The sequence below is a fragment of the Heloderma suspectum genome, chromosome 1, assembly GCF_057233095.1.
Source record: "Heloderma suspectum isolate Gila_16-S chromosome 1, 16-S_ref, whole genome shotgun sequence".
NCBI lineage: Eukaryota > Metazoa > Chordata > Lepidosauria > Squamata > Helodermatidae > Heloderma > Heloderma suspectum.
The window spans coordinates 287,879,119-287,896,394 of record NC_139458.1 but is presented as its reverse complement, the minus strand read 5'-3'; the positions used below and the strand labels follow the sequence as shown (position 1 = coordinate 287,896,394).

The 17,276-nt window shown below is 40.1% G+C and overlaps 1 protein-coding gene across 3 annotated transcripts in view; it reads right to left on the bottom strand.

Annotated features, from left to right (window-relative positions):
• Positions 1 to 17,276, bottom strand: part of SACK1B (scaffolding CK1 anchoring protein B) — a 75,709-nt gene that overhangs the window by 49,259 nt on the left and 9,174 nt on the right. For 2 of the 3 annotated variants that reach the window (XM_084826833.1, XM_084826835.1), the window contains one exon: positions 8,217 to 8,720. In XM_084826833.1, coding sequence (XP_084682959.1) covers positions 8,217 to 8,660 — 444 coding nt within the window. In that variant the 5' untranslated portion in view covers positions 8,661 to 8,720. Of the gene's footprint in view, positions 1 to 8,216; positions 8,721 to 9,477; positions 9,650 to 17,276 lie in introns of all 3 variants that reach the window. The other variant, XM_084826834.1, reaches the window with a different exon arrangement.

Below are 17,276 nucleotides of genomic sequence, written 5' to 3'. Positions count from 1 at the left end.
CTTCCTTTCTGCTCTATTACAATTAGAGAGTGCTTTGGTTATTGGACGGTATAAAAATGTAATAAATAAATAAAAAGAATTATCAAGCTCTCACTGCTGAATCAGGGCTATTACCATTGGAGTGGTAGAAGAGTCCTTTGCTGTACAGAAATCAACATCTGTCCACATTCCAAATTTATCGATGACAGTTCACATCATATAGAATTGACTCCCAGCTCAGGCCCACAATGTGCGGTAAGATTACTAAAGGGAAGGACACCCAAGAGATCTGTAAATAACAGATTGCTGTACTGTTTTATTTTAAAAAATTATACCCCACTTTTCTTCATAAAATAAACTCAAAGCAGCTTACCAAAAATATCATGCGATAAGTAACTCACAATAAACACAGTCCCACTTACTAAAACCTATTTCATATATGTAATAAAACTAAAATCAGGATGAAAGAACTTCCATCTCTACAGCAGATATGGAAATGATACTAAAACCCTAGGAAACTCTAGTCAAGCAGGATATATATAATACCTTGATGACAAGAGGGTCGATGAAATTATACCACTACTAGCAACTATCCATATTTCCTTAATTTCTGGAGCACCAGAAACAAAAACTACACCAAACACCATTCCTACTGCACCTCAAGAGCAAGGGGTTCATGTTGACTAATTTTTTGGTCCTGTCGTAACAATTGTATAGTCTGGCAATTCTCTCTCTCCTTTATTGGATACTTATGTCCAGTGTGATTTATTAAGTTATTTTCTTAACCTCATGAGAAATTAGCTATGTTCTACAGTAAATTATTGAGCATTCATTTTATTTTCACCCCACCCAGCCAGCCATTGCCTTCTTCTTATAATGGAATAGATTAAGCATTAGTTGGCAATTTAACGATGCCTTTCCTTATTTGAAAAAGGGTCTGTATTGCATTTTGTTATAATAAAAATCAATAAAAAGAAAAAACAGCCTCTGATTCTTGAACAAAGAAATATTAATCCCATTAAAAACACATTAAAAACACACTACACAATTCTAACCCTCAACAGTAGGACTCATCTATGCTACTCAGATAAACTATTAAGATAACATAAAGAGAAGGTATATGGGATGGGAACTCACAGCAGAGAGATCCACTAGGCAAGTATAATTAAACAGTGTTTTTAAGAAGTCAGAAGCTAGAAATAGCATAAAAATAATTTAATGTTGTAACTTTGCTGCTCCTTAAGGGAGATAGTGGGGCATGAGAAGTAGAAACTCTGTTTATAAGGAGGTCTGTCTTTGCCTCATTTGCATTGGGGTTGGGTGAAATCCATGCTGTTGGAAAGACAGGAGAAGTTTAGACCTACCTATTCTTTCCTACCTCTCCCCAGCTTAAAAAGTCTGTCTGTAATACAGTGCAAGAGCCAACATGGTGCAGGTGTTAATGGAACATTGGATCTGAAGTGGCACAACCTATGTTCCAATCCCCAGCTCAGCCATAGACTCACTTAAGGATCATAACGGAGAACAGACCCTTCCATGTATTCAGCAGGGTGCTCTGCCTCTACCATACACATTCCAGCACTCAGCTGAGAGTCTGCCTTTGCAGGGTTCCAAACTACATGGAGAAGTGTGTATGTGTATAGGCTCGTTCCACATACTGGAATGTGCTTACTGTTAAGAACCTCTTGCTTCTGGCCCTACATCTTTTCAGTGAATGAATGGAGCTACCTACCTATCACCAAAATGTTTGGAGGCAACCAATAAATAAGTTGACTGAAGACAAATGAAGTCAAGATTGCACAAGCCGATGCTTGACCATTCTTAAGGTTATCTGCCCTGGCAATATTATATAAGTCAACGTAAACATTCTATTTAACTTAAAGGAAACCCTCATAGTATAGTCAATATATAGAATAACTATGAACAAATTGCAAAACAAGCTGTGTGAATTTAATTCAGATTTTTAATAAGATATAAAAAGCTGAGGAATGTAACTCAAAGCAGAATTGATTTGCTGATGATATAAACACATGAAGTATAGATTTTTCAAAAACAATTCAAAAGATGTTATTTTGTGTTCATAGAAAACAATGTGTTCATAGGAAAAACAATGAGCATCTAAGGTTCAAAGCCTATTTCTAAGCACTAGATTTAATGAGAAGTCTGTACAAAGTTTCTGTTCTAAGCATCTTCTTCAGCATTTAATGCCCTGCAAGTTCTACATACAGAACTGCATAAAAGTCCATTTCTCCTGCAAGTGCCATTTTCACAGTTCTCTTTGCAGGCACATTTAACCAACATGCAGCAGTGATGGTGGCACGGGGTACATTCTTGAATTTTCCATCCTGACTCTGACTGATTTGCTTCCCATCCATATTTGTAGCCCCATAATGTAATATTGCTGAGAACTTGCAGTCAGATTGTGAATGGTTCTATTACTATGGTTTTGTCCCGGGAGATCCGGGTTCTAGTCCCCACTCGGCCACGGAAGCTCACTGGGTGACTTTGGGCCAGTCACAGACTCTCAGCCCAACCCACCTCACAGGGTTGTTGTTGTGAGGATAAAATGGAGAGGAGGAGGACTATGTACACCACCTTGGGTTCCTTAAGGAGGAAAAAAGGTGGGATATAATGCAATAAATAAATAAATAATGTTTAGGATCCTAGATTTGATAACAGAACGTTAGTCTTTCATTGGCTGTAGATATTTCCATAGCTCTGTGTTTATGAATGAGGTACCTATCAGAGTTTGAGAAAGATAACATCCGTCCAACTGAACGGAGGGGGAAGGCGTAAGGTAGGTAGGTGTAGGTGTGTGTCTGCGCGCGCGCACACACACACACACACACACACACACAGAGAGAGAGATAGCGCAGAAAAGAACACAATGAATTGGTTGAAGGCACCCTGAGGATCTGCTCTGGAGTAGCAGATCAGCTGCCTTGCTAGAGTGTCCCTTTGATTACACTTACAGTCTACCTGTAAATAAAACAAATATTACGAAAATATAATAAGCCTCCTGTGCTCTCCCATCCAAAGGATGACCTAGTCAGGTAGTGCTGCCCCTTGAACTTCTGGTCACCCAGGGAAGTGGGGAGTGTGCAACAATATTTTACTGTAGTAGATGTTGGTGGAAGTTGCTCTAAATTCACTGAGGCAACACTGTGAATAAAAATTTGTTGTAAGGTTCATCTGGTTCTTTAATGTCTTGCACTGTATAATAAGCACTTTTTCCCAGATGCTCCAACTTGTTGACTTTAGCAAAAGTTCTGAAATCTTTCTTTTTGATTAATTTTGTCAGTGCTATATAATTTGGAGGTGTAATAGATACACATTTCTTGATAGCTAAAGTAATAGGATACACATTTCTTGACAACTAACTTTAAAATACTTTGAATGTCCTGCATTTGAGATGTGCTGCTCTTCTTTGGCTCTAGAGCAAAATATAGGTTTCCACTTAATAAACAAACTTCCAAAGTGGTGCTTAACTCCCACACCAGGGCTGATTCCCTTCCGCAAGTGATGGGTCCCACTGATTATTCTGCGCAAGCAGGACCCACCACTTACCCAAAGGAGATTCAGCACTTCCTAGAGGAAACCCTGAAACGAGCAGGAATGCTCATTCCTTCTAGGGATTGGGCCCAGCACCTCTGAAAGGACACCCCCAAAAGGCATGGGAATTGATTTGGAGTCAAGCAGGGGAGCAGACGGAGCACTGCTAAGGTTGCAGGAGACTAACAGTACCAGAGTAGAGGCTGTCCAGGTGCAAACTAATCAGATGGAAAGTAGCCAGCCAGAGCCCTCTTTACCTGTAAGAACACCAGAGCTGGAGGAGGAAGAGTTAGAAGAAATAAGAGATCCCAGGGTGAGACATCAGGCTAGGCAAAAGGAGCAACATCAACTCCTGAGGCTTTCCAAAAAGGTAGCTGCACAAACAAGGTCCCTCTAGAAAGACCCACCCTAAGGGAGGGGCTTAACCATCGAGGTTGTTGAAGAGCAAGTCAGCGGCAATTTTTGTTGCAATTATCTAACAGAGTGCATTACCTAAAGGGAGTTTTTGTAGCTTAAGTAGTCTTGTATTATGCAAAACTGTTTAGAAAGTTAGTACTTTGCTGCTGTTCATAGATTCTGATTGTAACGTCAAGCATTGATGATTTGACTGTAGTTTGCATAATAAAAGCAACTGTTTTGCACTTCAATTTCTCTGATCAATCACAAAAGAGTCCCGAAGCTAGGCACTTGACATTTCTGGAAAGAGGCAGCTCAGTGGAGCTCCCTTATGCAAGCTCTGATGACCTGCCTCCTTCCAGAAATGAGCATTTCTGCTCATTTTGGGTTGCCTCCGGAAGCACTAAATCTCCCTTGCAGAAGTGGTGGGCACTGCTTGCAGAAAGATATCTGCATAAGCGTCCCATTGGATACTGCCCTCTCAGATTTGTGTATCACCTGTTACAATGGCTGAATTAGAGCACTCTGAGAAAGCCAGATTCTCGAGTCTTTTCATATCATATCATCTGGAGCTGGTATGACCACTAATTCTCCTTCTTGAAGCTGTGCATCCAATCCATTAAGAAATCTTGTGTTTTTCTTAGAAGCTAGAAATTATTCTCTTTGTTTCAACTGTTTTTCTTATGAAAATTCTGTTTTGCATCCCATCATTTGGAGTTATTTTGTGTGTGTCTTTGAGGGAAAACTTTGACTACCATCAGAGACAATGGTGTCACTTGGTATTAAAAAAATATTTGGTTATGTAAGTTTCATAACGATCAATAATGTCACATTACTCTTCTTTCTCCATGGAATTCCATGCAGAAGACTGTTTTTATCTAAAACATATTTACTTGACCTCTTAATCACAGCATGTTTCCAGTCATCAATATTGCATTTCAAAGCAAAAGACACTGAGAGAACTCTAGTTGGATTAGAGCTTGGAATGTTACAAACTCATGAAATAATACTGTTCATATTGGAAACATTCAGAATCTGAGATTCCTACTCTTCAAGGAATAGTTCTAAACCTTTGGAACAGAATTAATAAGCCTAGCAGTATGCATATATCACCTTGTAATGCAAAGAGAAAACTCCCTGGAAAAGGAGTTTTATGATGCTGGGAAAGATTGAAGGCAAAAGAAGGGGACGGCAGACGATGAGATGGCTAGATAGCATCACGGATGCAATGAATATGAACTTGAGCACACTCCGGGAGAGAGCGGAGGACAGGAAGGCCTGGCAGGCTATGGTCCATGGGGTCACGAAGAGTCGGACACGACTTAACGACTGAACAACAACAATTTATTTGTCATTTGTGCAACTTGATGCTTGCCCTTAAATTAAAAGTCTTAAGAGACTTCCCAGTCATAATTTCCAATATTTTGTTTGACTTCCTTTTGCTGTAATAATAACTACAGTAGAAGTCCACTCTACCATGGACAATGTTCCTTAACTGAGAATTGCCTAAAAATGGAGATCCATCCTTGTAGAAATTCAAACAACAGTTGCTGTGTCTTGAAGTATCTTGTGTTGTTCACTGGTTCTGTAGCATGACTTCATTATACTCTTCACTGAAATATTCATCTCAGAAAATGATGGCTAAAACAGCACCTATAATGAACACTGTAGTTGTCATGCCACACCCCCCTCTTCAATCCACCCACTAATGCTAACAAACTTAGCATTAGTTCTTGTTCTATGACTTGATGGGAAATAATCTCAGCCCAATATCTATGTGATCATAGTATGACATGTAATCCATTTTCAAATGTGTTTCTGCAAGCTTGTTCATGTTTTGAAGATATGATCTGCATGACATATGTTTTTGCTGCGACCATAGGCATTTGTGAAATTGCATTGACATTCAGTATCCATAATCCTATTCATTCAGCCTTTATAAGATGCATACTATGTTCATATACTGAAGCCAACATCTTGCCGTTCTAAACCTTTTTGCTTTTCTGCCATGAAAAAAATATTTTGGTGGTGTTTGGTGGTATCCACGTCAACAGTTGCATCCTTTGATGCTGCCTTGTTGAAAACATATTTCAATAAATGTATCTCTTCTGCAGTCAAGTGTCTTTCAACAGAATAAGTCAGGAACTGTTAGGAACATATAGCTGCTTGAAACTCTCTTCCAGACCTGTACCATTTCTGACACAACCAACATTCCAAACAAGTCATCACTATATGAAATCTCCAAGTCTTGGAACAACTCTTGAATGATTATTTCAGTTGTTGCTATTTCCATGGCTTTCCACCAAAGTGGTAATTAAATGTCAGCACTGACATAAATTATCATTTTTCCTGATCAGTGATGAAAGTTATAGCTGGAAAAATACATTACATTACAGTTAGCATGTCTTGTTTGTCCCTGAGTCATAGATTCCCTAAATTCTTGAAGAAAGCAAGGATGCAGTAAACAGAAACATTGCCGGGGGCTGGTTAATGTGTCGTGTTATCGTTATTCTTCATTTAGAATACTTATGCTTTACTGATTTGGTTACAAAAAAGAAATTTCACTGATTTAAAGAGGCTTAGATAAGACATTTGGAGAAGTTTAGCGAAATAGGAGTTTTATTTACACGGTTTACAACTAGACTGACATAAAACTCAAAAGAACTGTAAATCTAAGCAACTGATACTTGAATGGTGAGGTTCTTTAATATAAGACTCGAATAAACTTTTCTTCCTTTTCAAGACTGAGCATTAAATCTCCAAATTACCCAATCCATCCATACACAATCAAAATGACATCTTAAGACAATTTTACCTCTCAGGACTGCAGTGACCAAACAAGCTTTTGAGCTGTTTCATACCCATCACTTACTTGCTAACAATGCTGCCACTGACCAAACTGTTCTCTTAAATCGGAAATAACCTAAATAATAACTTAAATAATAAATACTAATGACTCAATCCAGAGTTTCATGTGAGTTCAAAGGTACTCATGGAGTTCCATTTATTTCACAGGAACAATCAAATCTATGTATGCAAAACAATGCTTGTGCGCTTAGTTTCTTCCAATGAAATAAATGAAGATTTTCTGGCAAGTGGAGGAATGCTATGTGTGTGTATATCTAAATAACAGAGAAAGAGGAATATGCCCCTAACCTTTCAAATGTTACATTAAGAAAAAGGGAAGCCAGAATTAAACACAAAACAAGATGTACAGAGAAAGAAAAACAGATTTTATATGCTTCATCAACACCTTGGCTGCTTATCCTGGAAAGAGAACCATAAATGACTTAAGCAACTAATAACTACCTCTGAGAGAGGCCTTGCTCTTTAGCTAATTCTATTGGCTCAGATATTCCAAGTTTAACATTTCAAAGCCAAAACTGGCAGCCATTGCCAGTACATCTTTCTCGCCTATGTTGCCAATACCACTGCACGTAGGAAGGTTGATCTGAACATACTGGCATTCATTTCTTCCAAAATCAGTACTCACCTAATTTACACATACAGAATATGCATGAACAGTATAGCTTTCTCACTTCTCCCTACTTTACAACTATACCTCTACTCTCAAAGTTAATCACAACTGAATCCCATTGATTGCATTGCAGGAGAGGTAAACATATGCTTCCTTCATTGAAATCAACAGGAATTTTAAAGAGCTTTCAATAGTTCAAGACAATAAGGAGATTCGGCGCCAGAGTACATATTATGTTGGAGATCCCTCTACAATTTTCTTTTTGTAGAAGCAGCCATGAATCTCCCTGATTTTGGCTGGGGCCATGGTGTCTGGGACAGTCTACTCCAACCATTTCTCTTCTATACGGTGGACCCTACCTGAAGTGAACCCTAGCTGCTATTAGCTACAGAGGGGGAAACGTGTGGGCTTAAATTTTTAGATTCCTCTGCCTTGATTTAAATCAGCCTATCACATCCACAGCTGCTTTTACCAAAAGAAAATTACACTGGGAGCACCAACATAACATGTGGTTTGACCCCAAGTTTCTTCTTATTCTCTCCTCTATATTTCTTTGTTCTTTATACTTCTGCTGTCACATTTCTAACTTTACCCTCACAACCATGAGGCTACATTCTCATGATTCTTTCACAGAAATTCACAAACTGTGTGAAAGTGTTTCAAGGAACCTGGAAGATAAAGTGTCACTTTATATTATGATAAACTTTGGTTGGATAATAGATATTGATCTGAACTCCTAATGAAATTAGTGTCACCTATACATTATCAATATATGTTATGCCTTTTCTTTTAACAAGTTGTAAATATTTACCTTTCTTGCTTCTTTTACCATCTTCCTAATAGTTTCCTTTATTGTAAAAAGTTGTACTCGTGGAGGATGGAAGAGTAGCTCAATATTTGTACCACCAGAAATTCCAGGCATTACATAAGGCCAACCCAAGTCAAGATTAGGAGCTTCCACATCTGATTCCATAGGCCAATATGTTCCCGAGGAAGAGGCATCATCAGCAGTGCTGTCAGGAGCATAAACTGTGTTTTGAGGGATTTTCTGAACAGTGTTCAATATATAATTAATCTCATCATCTGCTAGAAACTCTGAACATCTCTCCTTAGCAAGAAATTCTTGGTAAGCCTCAGCACCACCTTCAATTAGCACATCAATGGCAAGCCTGTAGCATTCCTTGTAGTGTGGTTCAAGGTAGTTGTCTGATCTACATTCATCATGTAAAGATGACAGCAGAGATGAGGTTTCCATTTTCACAGTTATTTAGTGACAAGGCCGCTTAAGCTTCCATTCACGCACTGTGGAATGTATCTAAAACAAAAACAGGAATGTACAACAGTCAGAATGTAGGTAACAATATTTAAGCTACTTTCAAACGTACCCAGGAATAGCATAAAACAGAAAAAATCCCTTAGTTTATTGCCAACATTTTAACAGATAAGGAACTTTACATATTGGAACCTATCAGTTAAATAAACATTTTACATGTAGGAAAACTATGACAGTGAGGGGTGGGGAACCTCAGGCTCGGGGGCCAAATCTGGCCCTCCAGGGTTTCCCAAATTACCATGCCCACTTCCCCTGGCCCCACCCACTGATTGTTTGGGGGTTTCCCAGTTTATTGGCAGTTTTTCACCATTCTGAAAGGTTGAAATGCCACTCCAAGGGCTTACTTACTGGTAGCAAGAACTTTAAGCTACAACATGCTGGTATTTTTTGTCCCACCCCTTTTGATTTTAGCTCCACCCAGCACTGTAATGCAGCCCCTGAGAGCTTCTCCAAAATTGAATTTGGCTCTCAGGCTGAAAGAGGTTCTTCACCCCTGGCATAGATAGTAACTTGCACAAAGGAACATTTTCAACACAGCAACTGAAAGTATGTCACATAATAAGCCTGGCCACTTGATTCCTTTCGCATGGCTTTTTCACCACATGCACAAAGAAACACTGGCAATAAACTCTTGGGTAATCTAAATATAATGCCTGTCAAAGCTGGTTCACAAATCTAAGCCAGTTGCATTCATTCTCTACACTGTCCCATCCAGCACGGTCACTATCACACTACGTACCAGGCTTTCAGAAGATTAACTTGGAGCAGTGCAAAGAATTGGCAATGGCTGCAAGTAACAGCCCCTCCATGGATCACTGCCTTGTTGTGGCGAAGGGGCTTGCGTACCTCAGTGAAGCAAGTAACAGAAGATGGTATCCAGTTAACTGTAGTAGATAGCTGGTAGCAGAACACTGTTAATGGTAAATAAGCTGTGAGAAAGCACCGCTATGTCAAGAGGCCAAGCTTAAACAACCATGCAGGCCCAGTAACTGTCCAAGGCTAGTCCCTCAGCGGAGGGCTTGCACTTGGATGCTTCTCATTGGCCCTGAATCATTCTATCACAAGCAGAGACTTATAGGAGACATGATGAGCAGGCTTAAAAAATGACCTTGTACACTGAAACACCAAGGGAAGTTCAGACTCCCTGCTTTGATTGTACAAGTCACTTGTCTTGGGGCAGAGTCAAAGATCAAGTCCTCCTCTTCTTCAGGAGGTCTGCAGGTTCTCTCTGAGACTGTGCTTCAGGTAAGCTTGGAGGATGTGGGACCCTCAAAGCAGATCCTGGCCAGTATAGGAATTTCCTGCTTGGCCATGATCATCCTTGCCTGTAATCAGTAGCGTCGACAATACTGAGCTAGATGGACCAATGGTCTGACTCAGTATAAGGCAGCTTTCTATGTAGCTAGAGACTGATAAGGGAGGCTGTTCCCTTTAGACACAAGATCAATATATAAAACTGTTGATCCTGAAATGCCGATCACACAGTTGTGGGACTTTCACAGGTATTTACGGAACTGCTTTTGAGTATTATTCCTGGCAGAGAGATTTCAGAGAATGATGACTGGAAACTATTTCCCCATGAAGTCCCACAGGCTTATTTATTTAGTTCCATATTTCCACAGGGTTATTTATTTAGTTACGTATTTCCTAAATTGATCCTCCTGTTCCCCCAACATAACTCTCTGCCCCCCTGAAGTTACAGTGATTTATACCAGTGACTTGGCCCGGGGTAGTCAGGGAGAAATAAAAACTTCTGTTACCGATAGAGTTTAGCACTCTTTAGTGAACCAGACTTCTATTCCTGGAATGCTCTTGGATTCATCACAGCACCTAGATTCCCAGGTAGCGATGGCAGCGAAAAGTGCTCATCACCAACTCCCCTGGTAAAAAGGCTGAAGCCTTTTCTCTCAGATTCCAATGAGACCATTATTCAGACCTTCAGTTCAGGACAACAATACTGCAACACCAACCTATGTGAACTGCCCTTAGTGATGGTTTTGAAGCTTCAGTTGGAGAAGAAAGAAGAGACCTTTTTCCTAATCGGTGTGGATTGTTGGGAACACTTTATTCCAGTATCTGTACCATACCCGCTGGTTCCTGAACAGTAGCTATAGCATCTTTCTATGTAATACACAAGAATCCACAAATTCCTATTGCACTCTGCATGATCCAAAAATGTAAATCAGGGCAGGGATATGTAGGTAGGAGCTCGCTCAGTTCTCACTCCCACTGAGTTTTATAGAATAAAGTAAATGAGCTGCAATCTAGGGCATAGCTGAGAAGGGGCAAAACTCCAGGACAATGGAGTCACGGTAGAGAGTAAGGACAAAAGACACTGCAACTGTATCCGTTTAGTTTCCCCTGTATAAATGAATGGCTGCCCACCACCCTTGGCTATAGATGGTCCGTCCTCAAGTGACACTGGGGTGTGTGTGTGTGTGTGTGTGTGTGTGTGTCTAATGAACAATATAGGCCATCCCTCTACACACACTTTGGGCATGGTAACAATGGTCATTTCACTACTTTATATTGGAACTAGGACCACCAAAATTATTTACTGATACAAGCACTAGGATTAATGTTACAATATCTGAATGTCCAGATAATTGTTTGTGGGTGAGTGGGTTATTTTTTTTATGTCTCTATTGTTGTCAGAATGTCACCTAAGGAGTGGGAAGGAAATCTTTCTAAGTTTGCAAACCTTAATTAAGTCTCACTGAATTAATTCTTAATAGATATGCATAGAATTGTGCTGTAAAACTCCATCCATGTCCTCTCCTTTTAAAGCGTTTTCTTTCTCATGGCTTTTACACTTACAGGTTATAGGAAAGATACACAACTTATCTGCAGCTCCGTAGAACTTGCCTCTGAGTTTACTACACTCCTTTATCAGTTTTTCCCATGCTGATCTAATCCATTTTCTGCTTGCATCCATAATCAACCTTCATCACCTCCATGACTAATTAACAGACCAACTCTTAAGAACTGTTTTTCTCCCATGCTTTGGATCAGACATTGAATCAGCAAGGTGATGATAAGTATCCACCCTGCTTGTTCTCGAAAGCAGCAACTTTTGTTTGTAGTGTTTTTAATCAAAACTTGTTTATTAAGAAAGGCTTTTTGATGTAATTAAATACTTAATGTTGCCACAAGAAAAAAACTAACTAGAAAAAGAAGAGCAGAATGGTTATCTACTAGGGTTAAATGTAAAGCCACATTAGTTACTAAATTTTATACAGCATTCAGTTTATGAAGTATGTTACAATTCTGATTTTATTCATCTTTCCAACAGTCTTATGAAGTAGGCTACTATTTTCATTGATGGGGAATAAAGTCCATGAATAACTTATCAAGTTGTCCTCAGACAGTCATCCTGCACTATAGACTCAAACAATCTCTCTCCTTCCCCCAAGTGTCAACAGGATTTTGTTCTTCCTCCTGACAAAGCGGAAAGTAGTCGTCATTTTTGGTGTTGCTAGTATGGATCTCTGTTGGATGTCCACATGAGCAAGATGGGTTGTTGGACAAGGGGTTTTGTACCCTTGTGACAGCCTTTTGTATGTGTGGTGGAGGTGATCTGTGTGCAGATAAAGTTTCTGCAAGTGGCTCTTTCCTTTCTGGTTTGAAACCAGTGAATATTACTGGTTTGAGACCAGGATTTAAACCTAGTTTCTTCTGGTACAGGTATTTATTTACTGGCCCAGTACTTCACAATTTCATTGCCTCTGAAAATTCTACTGAAGCTCCATAATTAAATGGAATGGTCTATAGATCCTTGTATACAGCAGACACGAACACACACACAAAATATAATCTCTCCAATTACAGCCAATATCCACCATTGTTGTAATTCATTTAGTGACGGCAAAAAATATCATAGAGGTGTGAACACTTGATTTGACAGAATAGGTGCTGAGTAAAGTAAATTATGGAAAGAATTCTACTAAATGTCGTACTAAACGTATACAAATAACTGATTACATTAGACCTATTCATTCTACATCTCAGTAGAGTGAACACGTGTGGAGGGTGCTAGCTCCATCTACACTCACACATTTCCAGCACCCTGTACTCGATGAAGGGTGACTTTTTGAGGAGGAGAGCCTCCTGTATCCGTGGAGGTTCTCCATGCAATTAAGAACCCTAATTTTCTACTGTTTTCTATTGCATGGAGAGTCTCCATGGATACAGGAGGCTATACTCTTCAGAAAGTCTCCCTCCATGAATACATGATGACTAAATGTGTAAGGAGGGGGATGGGGCTGAAGTCCTCACCTCTCATGTGGTTACTATACACAGAAACAGAACAGATGAACTGGCCTATACCTAAGATCCTTTCTTTCAATAAATTCCCCAGAAAGCAAACTTTGAATGTTTCAGTGCTATAAGACATATAGCATAAAATATGGTTCTCAAATGATAATTTTCCTATTTCAGTTTTATAGGGCCCAAACAGAATTCTACTGTCAATTCATACTTTTAACATTTTCTCCTTTTAAGTATTTTCTTCAAGACTGCCTTCTTCTCCTCTAAAATCTATGCAGCCTGCAGTCAACTCAAGAGAAAAGGTTTCAATCAGGTTATTTAGAAAAACAAAAAACAACCGCATTCCTACCCATCATTCCAGCCTAACCTGCTGTGGTGTGCTGTGGTGTCAGCCATTATAACCTCACTTTTGTCTGGATTCAGTTTCAATTTGCTCACCTTCATCAAATCTCTAGTCACTGCCAGGAATTGCTTAATAATGGAACTACAAGACTAGAGTGAGATGAAGTGACAGAGCTGCATGTCATTTGATTGCACCCCATTCCAGATCCTCACAGATTCTCAACAATATCCTCCTAAATGTGTTAAAGATAATATGACTCTTGCAGAGATTAATCTGGGATTTAACTGTTCCCCACACCTACTCGCACACGTGAACTTAAGCATGTCTATATATGACTAATTTTATTACGAATCAGAGATGTTGGTTTTCCAGAAAATTGTGAATTGGACAATTTTGCAGTGCAAATTAGGTTCATTTGGATAGGAAAAACTTCAGTTTGCATCGGAAAATGTTTGCCCTAGAGCAGGGGTGGGCAACTTGTGGCCCTCCAGAAGTTTTGGGTTACAACTTGTATCATCCCTCACCATTGGCTATGCCTGCTATAGCTGATAGAAGCCACAGGCCAAAACATCAGGAGGGTTACAAGTTGCCCTCCCTGCCCTAGAGAGGTACAATTTGGCATGTTTATTTTACTTGTATTTAGTAAACAAAGTACCTCCATGTTAATTTTTTGTCCCAATACACCACAACAATTTGACCTGAAATATTTGAGGGAAAAGATTAAAATCATACTTAGGGCTCAATCCTATGGGGATAGATGGCCCCCTCCAAACTTGGATGCAACCGCCTATCCAATGGAGGGCAGGAGAAGCACGGAGATCATTCACAGGAAGGCAGAGCGGGGGAGGAGGCTGCCGGACGACACATAGAATGCGTACCGGCACTTCTGCCTTCCCCGGCCTGGAACACCCCCGGAATGCCCTGTTTTGGCTGCTCCATGCTCCTCTTCCGAGCGCGGAGCTGTTCCACACTACCTGCGAGACGCTCCGAGGTCGGGTCTCGGAAACCCACATATCCAATGGCCTTCTAGCCACTAACTAGCGGCCATAGGATTGCTCCCTCCATGTAATGTAAATGTTGTATTCCGTAGAATTTTTTTATTGGAATACTTGCACAAATTTAAAGATACTAACATATAGTTTTCTTACATTTAAGAAAAAAGTACTGAAAACTGTTGACACACCAATTAATTTTATAAATCCAAAGAAATGTGCATGATATGCTAACAATAACTCATCTGTTTCAACAGCATTCAACTCTCTTCCACTAAGGTTGTTGGGGCACCACCTTCAGTACTAGTATTTATTAGGTCTATTTCACTCTGAAACATACATGTATTTCAATGACATATATGCATTCTCTCATTTGGTGCTAAGGATAATTTCTCAAAAACATTACTTACAATTTTGAGACTACCAACCTTGCCTAATATTGTATTTGCAATTGGCATACATTCATTTTTACTAATGAACTTATGAAATGGAAATTTTTCCAAGGAAAAATAAAAGACTGGACATTTTTCGCCAAATCACTGTTATTAATTTGCAGTTAATTTACAACACTTTGGTTGGGTTTATAGATGGCTACTGATCCACAGGGAATGACATAAAATAGATCCAAGAGAATGATACAACTCAGATCAAGTGCTTTCTCTATTCAGTCTTTTTTATTAGCAAATGAATATGCAAATATTTGAACTTAAGCACAATTCTGTGCAAACTGATGGCTAGCATACCTTTAATATGACCGTAAAAAATCATACCTACCTTATTTTGAATCTCTGTATGGGTATTAATGACCACAAAATCAGATGGCTAAGGATTATTAATGCTGCTGTATGTTAATAATATGGATTAAGTCCACTGTTATGCTAGCAGAAGTCTGGTAATCTCCTCCCCCTTGTAGCCGTCTCTGCTGCCAAAAAATCTGCTCTGGAGCAAATTTTTAGGGGTGGGGGTATCGCTCACCCTCCTAGTTCCATTAACCGATTCACTTCTGTCTGAAGAATAATACCATTAGATCCTACTCTACTTATATATCATAGAATAATAGGGTTGGAAGGGGATTATAAAACCACTGAGTCCAACCCCCATATGTATGATTAAGGCTGCAATCCCACTGAACCCACTGATTTCCAAGTAGGAAAGCATAAGATTGCACTTTAAGTGGGTAAATATTGGCATCTGAAAATAATTACTGGCAATTATAAAAATGTCTCTGAGTGAAATTAAATTCAGTGATTTCATTGAAGATGGTTATTATTTATGGAGGGAAGATGACGTAAGTTACTGTCAGGTTTCTAGGATCTTTGTTCCAAATAGTTTAGAGTACTACGATAAATCTGTTAGCCTTCGCAAATTACCCAAACCCAATTCCTTGGAGCCAGTCTGTCATAGACATTTCAAACATGTTCATTAGTATGGGCTTAAACATCCCAATATAAAAGGGAAATGAATATGAACTTGAGCACACTCCGGGAGAGAGCGCAGGACAGGAAGGCCTGGCGTGCTATGGTCCATGGGGTCACGAAGAGTCGGACACGACTGAACGACTGAACAACAACAGCAGCCTAGGAGCTAAAATCTGCTTGAAATCCAAGCAGACTTCCAGGACAGGAGTGTCGCTTCCCCTCCTCCCTCCTGCAGCTGCCCTCAAAATCTGGTCCAGAAGGTCCCCCAACCCTTTGGAACAGATCTGAGGGACTCACAGGGAGAGGGGGGATTCGATCCAGTAGTGGTAGCTGGTGGAAGGATGCCATTGGATACAACTCTAGAGTACCACTGTTGTTGTTGTTGTTGTTGTTGTTCAGTCGTGTCCGACTCTTCGTGACCCCATGGACCATAGCACGCCAGGCCTTCCTGTCCTCTGCTCTCTCCCGGAGTGTGCTCAAGTTCATATTCATTGCATCGGTGATGCTATCTAGCCATCTCATCCTCTGCCGTCCCCTTCTCCTTTTGCCTTCAGTCTTTCCCAGCATCAGGGTCTTTTCCAGAGAGTTTTCTCTGTGCATTAGGTGGCCAAAATATTTGAGCTTCAGCTTCAGTATCTGTCCTTCCAATGAGCACTCAGGGTTGATTTCCTTTAGGATGGACTGATTTGACCTCCTTGCAGTCCAGGGGACTCGTAAGAGTCTTCTCCAGCACCACAGTTCGAAAGCATCAATTCTTCGGCGCTCAGCCTTCCTTATAGTCCAGCTCTCACAGCCATACATTACTACTGGGAAAACCATAGCTTTGATTAGACGGACCTTTGTCGGCAAGGTGATGTCTCTGCTTCTTACTATGCTGTCTAGGTTTGCCATAGCTTTCTTCCCAAGGAGCAAGCGTCTTTTTAATTTCATGGCTACAGTCACCATCTGCGGTGATCTTGGAGCCCAAGAAAGTAAAATCTGTCACTGCTTCCATTTCTTCCCCTTCTATCTGCCAGGAAGTGATGGGGCCGGATGCCATGATCTTAGTTTTTTTAATGTTGAGTTTCAAACCAGCTTTTGCACTCTCCACTTTCACCCTCAACAAGAGGCTCTTTAGATCCTCTTCGCTTTCTGCCATTAGGGTGGTATCGTCTGCATATCGGAGGTTGTTGATAATTCTCCCAGCAATCTTAATTCTGACCTGTGATTCATCCAACCCGGCGTTTCTCATGATGTACTCTGCATATAAGTTAAATAAGCAGGGTGACAATATGCAGCCTTGTCGTACTCCTTTCCCAATTTTGAACCACTCGGTTGTTCCATGTCTGGTTCTTACTGTTGCTTCTTGACCCTCGTACAGGTTTCTCAGGAGACAGGTAAGGTGGTCTGGTACTCCCATCTCTTTAAGAATTTGCCACAGTTTGTTGTGATCCACACAATCAAAGGCTTTAGCGTAGTCAATGAAGCAGAAATAGACGTTTTTCTGGAATTCTCTTGCTTTCTCCATGATGCAGCGAAT